Source organism: Musca vetustissima, unplaced genomic scaffold (assembly GCF_032173495.1).
Source record: "Musca vetustissima isolate MV318-11 ecotype Yass unplaced genomic scaffold, APGP_CSIRO_Mvet_v1 utg1397, whole genome shotgun sequence".
Lineage (NCBI taxonomy): Eukaryota > Metazoa > Arthropoda > Insecta > Diptera > Muscidae > Musca > Musca vetustissima.
This window is the reverse complement of record NW_026880157.1, coordinates 53,857-61,538: the sequence shown is the minus strand read 5'-3', so window position 1 is coordinate 61,538 and position 7,682 is coordinate 53,857. Positions and strand designations below refer to the sequence as shown.

At 31.8% G+C, this 7,682-nt stretch overlaps 1 protein-coding gene across 1 annotated transcript; it reads right to left on the bottom strand.

Annotated features, from left to right (window-relative positions):
- Positions 1-2,565: 2,565 nt before the first annotated feature.
- On the bottom strand, positions 2,566-4,040 carry LOC133325569 (cyclin-H). Its single transcript, XM_061534309.1, has 6 exons — positions 3,924-4,040; positions 3,658-3,854; positions 3,389-3,590; positions 3,098-3,326; positions 2,919-3,030; positions 2,566-2,697 (listed from the first exon to the last, which is right to left on the bottom strand). The coding sequence occupies exons 1-6, from the start codon at positions 4,038-4,040 to the stop codon at positions 2,580-2,582; spliced, it is 975 nt and encodes a 324-aa protein (XP_061390293.1). The 3' UTR covers positions 2,566-2,579.
- Positions 4,041-7,682: the final 3,642 nt, after the last annotated feature.

Here is a 7,682-nt window from a genome sequence, read left to right as displayed (position 1 = left end):
GATAACCCAAGTTGTGTAATTGTTATTATATTTGCATACAAAATAATGACAAAGTCATGCAATTTATAAATATTTAAATCTAGTATTTTGAATATAAGCAAAAATCTGAAAAAACACATTAATGAATCAATATATATGTATCTCAAATCATTATTATAAAAAAACCCCAAATGCAAATGTAAAACATTTCATATTCCCCAATTATCCTAAAATAAAAAAGAAAACAATCAGAGATAACAAAAATACAGAATGTTAAAAATCTGTTAAGTTTTTTGGAAATACAAATTGAAAAGAAAAGCTTTGTAGTCTATTGAATGAAAGTATAATTGAAGAAAAAATGATCAGACCTTCATGCTAATTGAAAAGTATTCTAAACTTATTACAAATAATTTACTATCTTATCAGTATAAGAAAAAGGAAAAAAGAAAATATTGTTATAGTGCATACATACTTACATACAAATAAATATAAATCAATAAAACATGATATGTAAAAGATTAATCAGAATGAAAATGAGATGTTAATTATTTTAATTGTTATACGGATATAGTGCAAATGGTAAGTACTATCAGGAGTATTTCCTATGCAATGTACGCATATAAAAATGAATAAGTATAAGGGTTTACTTCATCTCGTCTATAAAGACTGTCTTCAGCTCGTCTATAAAGACTCCCTTTCAGCTCGTCTATAAAGACTCCCTTTCAGCTCGTCTATAAAGACTCCCTTTCAGCTCGTCTATAAAGACTCCCTTTCAGCTCGTCTATAAAGACTCCCTTTCAGCTCGTCTATAAAGACTCCCTTTCAGCTCGTCTATAAAGACTCCCTTTCAGCTCGTCTATAAAGACTCCCTTTCAGCTCGTCTATAAAGACTCCCTTTCAGCTCGTCTATAAAGACTCCCTTTCAGCTCGTCTATAAAGACTCCCTTTCAGCTCGTCTATAAAGACTCCCTTTCAGCTCGTCTATAAAGACTCCCTTTCAGCTCGTCTATAAAGACTCCCTTCAGCTCGTCTATAAATACTCCCTTTCAGCTCGTCTATAAAGACTCCCTTTCAGCTCGTCTATAAAGACTCCCTTTCAGCTCGTCTATAAAGACTCCCTTTCAGCTCGTCTATAAAGACTCCCTTTCAGCTCGTCTATAATGACTCCCTTTCAGCTCGTCTATAACGACTCCCTTTCAGCTCGACTATAAATACTCCCTTTCAGCTCGTCTATAAAGACTCCCTTTCAGCTCGTTTATAAATACTCCCTTCAGCTCGTCTATAAAGACTCCCTTTCAGCTCGTCTATAAAGACTCCCTTTCAGCTCGTCTATAAAGACTCCCTTTCAGCTCGTCTATAAAGACTTCCTTCAGCTCGTCTATAAAGACTCCCTTTCAGCTCGTCTATAAATACTCCCTTTCAGCTCGTCTATAAAGACTCCCTTTCAGCTCGTCTATAAAGACTCCCTTTCAGCTCGTCTATAAAGACTCCCTTTCAGCTCGTCTATAAAGACTCCCATTCAGCTCGTCTATAAAGACTCCCTTTCAGCTCGTCTATAAAGACTCCCTTTCAGCTCGTCTATAAAGACTCCCTTTCAGCTCGTCTATAAAGACTCCCTTTCAGCTCGTCTATAAAGACTCCCTTTCAGCTCGTCTATAAAGACTCCCTTTCAGCTCGTCTAAAAAGACTCCCTTTCAGCTCGTCTATAAAGACTCCCTTTCAGCTCGTCTATAAAGACTCCCTTTCAGCTCGTCTATAAAGACTCCCTTCAGCTCGTCTATAAATACTCCCTTTCAGCTCGTCTATAAAGACTCCCTTTCAGCTCGTCAATAAAGAATCCCATTTTTTCTCAAGTCCCAACAAGGCGTAAGTTTTTTAAATATTTTTTTCTCAGGTCCTAACAAGGCGTAAATTTTTTAAATATATTTTCCCAATTCTCAACAAGGCGTAGATTTTTTAAAGAATTTTTGTTTTTCAAGTCCCAACAAGGCGTAGATTTTTTTAATATTTTTTCTCAAGTCCGAACAAGGCGTACATTGTTTAAATAATTTTTTCCCAAGTCCCAACAAGGCGTAGATTTTTTAAATAATTTTTTTTCTCAAGTCACAACAAGGCGTAAGTTTTTTAAACATTTTTTTCTCAGGTCCTAACAAGGCGTAAATTTTTTAAATATATTTTCCCAATTCCCAACAAGGCGTAGATTTTTTAAAGAATTTTTTTTTTCAGATCCCAACAAGGCGTAGATTTTTTAAAGAATTTTTTTTTCAAGTCCCAACAAGGCGTAGATTTTTTTTAAATAGTTTTTTCTCAGGTCCCAACAAGGCATACATTTTTTAAAGAATTTTTTTTTCAAGTCCCAACAAGGCGTAGATTTTTTAAAGAATTTTTTCTCAAGGCGTACTTTGTTTAAATATTTTTTTCCCAAGTCCCTACAAGGCGTAGATTTTTAAAATAATTTTTTCTCAAGTCCCAACGAGGCGTAGATTTACCACCATAATTTAAAACATATAAGAATATATACATCCAAAAATCCGTTAATTTAAAAATAACATTTATTCATTAATTATTAAGAATACAAAAAAAACAAGTACAAATATATCTTATTGACTCATGTTTAAAGCGGACATATCCGCACTGGAATCGGCTATATAATATGAGGTATCCTCGGCAACGTCCAAATCATCATCGCAATACATTTTGCGCATACGTTCTTTGTAACTGAAAGGGAATAAAACATTTCAAATTAAAAATAAAATTTAAATAAATGTATTAAGAACGTTCAAAAAAAAATTTTTGGAAATTATGTATGATTTCTAGAGATGTTCGAAAAGTTGGAAACATCATAATTTTTATCATTTTTCTTCGAATTGTGAAAATCTGTCATTTTCTCGGCCTCCACCTTTTGTACAAAATTTCTTATTCCTTTGTCCAATACTTACATTTCACTGTCTGGATTATTTTCTTGATTTCGGCATTTTTCCAATTTCTTTTCAATCAATTTAACTCTATCCCTGAGTGGTACTTCATACTGTTTAACCATAATTCGAATTTCTATAAACAAATTAAACAAAATAAATTCAAATTAAAATACACCAACAAAGAGATCAAAACCACTCACTTCGAATGGCTTCAATAAGGGCTGGTAATTTTTCCCGTGCACCATTTAAAAGATTATCCGTGACATAGCTGTCAAGATTTTCCTGCTCTCGACCGGCAGCATGTAAAACAGCAGCCAAAGCTATTTGTGATGGGGCATACAAAAGGCAGGCATCTGTGAAAAATGTCTTCTCAATAAAGCTGTCAATGTGCGGACGTAAACGTTCGGGATTTACCATTGAACTGCGAGTCTAAGCAACAAAACGCAATTCTTTTAAAAACTAAAACACACAATTTGCCATTGGTCACTTACCTTTATATCGATTAAAAATCCCTCCACCGGTCTATATGGATTGTGTATGGTTAAGTAGTAATTTAGATGTTGCATCAACAACAATTCATTGGACAAAATAATATCCATGGCCTTGTTACGATCACCTTTAATGTTGCTGACAAATTGACCAATGGAAACATTAAATTCCTCCACTTTGCAAGCCAAGTAAACACAAGTTGCTCTAAGGGGAAGAAAATGTCATCAGAATTATTCATTTTTTTAAATCACTTATTTGAATTGATGCCTACAAAATTTCCTTGGGATGGTAATCCATTGGGGAGTTGTGCAAAAAGAAACGTTTGAAATAATGTATAGCTGTTCCGACGACACATTTCGGCATCATTGGTTCGAAGCGACGACAAAAATCATTTAAATAGATTTCATATTGTTTCAGCAACAAATGTTCCTCATTGGCATCCAAAAAGAATTCCATACGTTGTTGATCCTATATGGAAAGGAAAGTAATAGATTTTTATATTGGTACGTTATCATTGATCCGTACAACACAACTTACATCCATATGTGCTCCATGAGTTTCAATGAATTTTTGATTCCGTTTCAGTCGCAATTCATTCAACTGTTCTGGACTTGAAAAAGTCCAATATTTCTTTTGGGAACTTAGAGGATACATTTTGGTTTTCCACCCTGAGATTGAGCTCGCACACAGAAATCTTTAAGCAAACAATTCTTTCTATTTTATTCAATATCCTAATATATTGTTTTGAATTGAAAGCGTCCTAAACCGTGTTTCGCACACTGCGAATAGAGGGAGACAGCACAGAATGACTGATAAAAGCTGTTTACGAATGAGTGTAAAGCATAACGCCGTGTCACCCATCATCTTTAGAATGAATATGAACGTCAATCAGCTGATAGGTTTCAAGAAATGTACTGTTTATAGTAAGTGAACTAGTTCCAGCTTTTGTTTGAAACTTTTCAATATTCTTTTAATTATATAAAATCGATTAAGAAAATGTAAATATGTATTTAATAATAAAAATAATATAATAACGACGTTTTCAAGAATACTTGTTTCTTTGTTTTGATAAATTGTTTACCGTTGTATCGTTCTTGAATGATCTAATTGAATGTTTCCGCGAAATGAACTAATGAATTAATTTATGCCATGTTCTGACGGGCATTCGAACAACGTAGTTCGCTCTCAGAATTACGTATATGAATTAACCCGTTCATACAACACTATTCTTAATTCATGTCATCAGAGTTTTTTATTTCAAACTTTTTGTTTCTAGTTTTACACCAAAATTGTAACATATTTGCGTGAATCATATATGGATCTAAATAGAAAAAATAATTCTCTTTCTCCTGACTATAGTATGAACCCATATCTATTTACTTTTAATTCATGTTTTCTATTTTTTCTGAAAGTATTGTTGTTTTGAGTATATTTTCATTTTTTCTCAATTCAAATGTCACATAAAAAATTGGAGAATTTTTTGTTTGGGTTTCCCCACATTGGTTTCTCGTTTTGTACGCTAATTAGAACCAAAGGGAAAGAAATACATATTGCATTATGTAGATTACAAAATTTACTTCCTTCTGCATATATAAAAACTCGAAAATTTTTTACTTTTCATTCATCATTTTTAATTTTACTGAAAAAGTTTGAAAATTTTACAAATATTTTCATGCTGTCAAAATTAATTTATTTTCGATAAATTCTCTCAATTGTTAGGGATGGAACACATTTCTTGGTTATTCGGAGAGTGATTCAAATTGAACAACGTACAAAAGTCGGTGTTCGCTCAGACAATTTTGTATGGGGAACTAAGTAATTACTTCATAATTAAGGGTCGAACAACGAATGAGAGAGCGAACGACGCCCGTCTGTACATGGCATTAGAGGCATTCGATAGTTTAATATAGTGATCTATAGATCGAAAAATGTTCCAATGCCAAATGTTATGATTTGGAAGCGAATTCGAATTTAGGATTTAGGGCCAAGATATATTTAATAAGGTAGCCGCATCGGTCCAGCTTTTGGTGCAAATAAATGTCAAAAATGTTGTTATAACAGCCTTACCTAAAATTCAACTAGCTCGTTCGACGTTTTTCACCACAAAGTAGAAAACATGTATTTATATGAAATACGTCGAGCGTACAAAGTTTCAAGTTGAACAATTTCAACTTTGACAGAACGTATTTTTTGTTTTTTCTTTTGTTGAAAATAAAAACAAAACATTCAGAAAATATGAAATTTCGAATGTGAACATTAAATATTTGGATACATTTAATAAATTTTCAATTTTGTTTTGCGGTTGGTATGGTATCGCTTGACTTTTTACACAACATTTTTTTTTTTAATTTTTGGCCCGCCTACCGACAATATTATTGGTCTGTTCCCGCACTGCAAGAATCTACTAGTTTTTACTATTTTTGTCGATATCATAAAGGTAGGGCACAGCTATCAACTGATTACAATTTTTTCTCAAGGTGGCTTGTTCCATCAAATCAAAATTCATATTTTGTGTATGTGTGTGTATTGTTTTGAATACTATGTCAAATAAATTCGAAATAAATTGAAATATAGCATTTCCACATTAAATGAAACCTTTTACAAATTAAATGAACCCTTTTCCAAATTAAATGAAACCTTTTCCAAATTAAATGAAACCTTTTCCAAATTAAATGAAACCTTTTCCAAATTAAATGAAACCTTTTCCACTTGAAATGAAACCTTTTACAAATAGAATGAAACCTTTTCCAATTGAAATGAAACCTTTTACAAATAGAATGAAACCTTTTCCAAATTAAATGAAACCTTTATTCTTATCTAAGGAAATATAATATTTGCACTAATTTTAAACCAATATTTGAAAATTAAATCAAAGAATATTAACATATATAGTTGTATGGCTATGTAATTAACATAAATATTCTTTAATTCGGTGTGATTTCATTTAATATCTTTACTACATAAAACTAAATAAATAGTAATACAAACTGGTGTATTTCTTGACATTTTAATAAATAAATATTTAAGAACAGGAATTGAGTACCCGGTCCTTAATGCGAAATACATATTTGACTTAATAAATTGTTGATGATAAGGTAACTGCTTATCTTAATGAAGGGGTTCCCGACTTGCAGCTTGTGGGATTTTCAAAACCATGTCCATAACGTAGTTAGAACAATCTTGCCAAGTAAGCTTTTGAATACTTCGCTCGATTACATCAACAATGTTATGTTCCATTGAAACGTCACACAGCTCAGCTCTTGGACATAATTTTATTTTTGAAAATACATTTTCGATTGGATTTAGCATTGTAGAATAAGGCGGTAAGAATTTAAGGTTGCATCTTTTGGATTCGATCAAATTTTTTATGTCATGTCGCTTGTGTATATGAGCGTTATTTTCCAACTCTGGATTGATTTTCTCAAAAAAAAATTCTATAAATAATTTAAATCTGTCTGCATTGACACTGGAATTAGAAACGATTGTGTGATGTACAACTCCCGCGTTGTTTATTGCTGCAATTATAGTGACATTACGACCTCTGAACGTAAGCAACGCAATGTGTGCTCTTGTCCCTTGTCTTGAACGGGCTTGGGTTCTTCGTATGTGAAGATTAAATCCACACTCTTCAATGAATGTTAATTTTTTGGAACATTGAAGGAAAATAAGCGTGGAGGAAATAGAACTAAGTTGTTGACACCACAAGTTTTAAGTCTGATCGAGTTCTATATAGAAAGTCAACCTGGAATTACCCTCAAAGCCATAAAAACTAAACTGTTGAGAGAAAATGATATAAATATTCCTTCATTAAGATAAGCAGTTACCTTATCATCAACAATTTATTAAGTCAAATATGTATTTCGCATTTAGGACCGGGTATTCAATTCCTGTTCTTAAATATTTATTTATTAAAATGTCAAGAAATACCCCAGTTTGTATTACTATTTATTTAGTTTTATGTAGTAAAGATATTAAATGAAATCACACCGAATTAAAGAATATTTATGTTAATTACATAACCATACAACTATATTTGTTAATATTCTTTGATTTAATTTTCAAATATTGGTTTAAAATTAGTGCAAATATTATATTTCCTTAGATAAGAATAAAGGTTTCATTTAATTTGGAAAAAGTTTCATTCTATTTGTAAAAGGTTTCATTTCAATTGGAAAAGGTTTCATTCTATTTGTAAAAGGTTTCATTTCAAGTGGAAAAGGTTTCATTTAATTTGGAAAAGATTTCATTTAATTTGGAAAAGGGTTCATTTAATTTGTAAAAGGTTTCATTTAATGT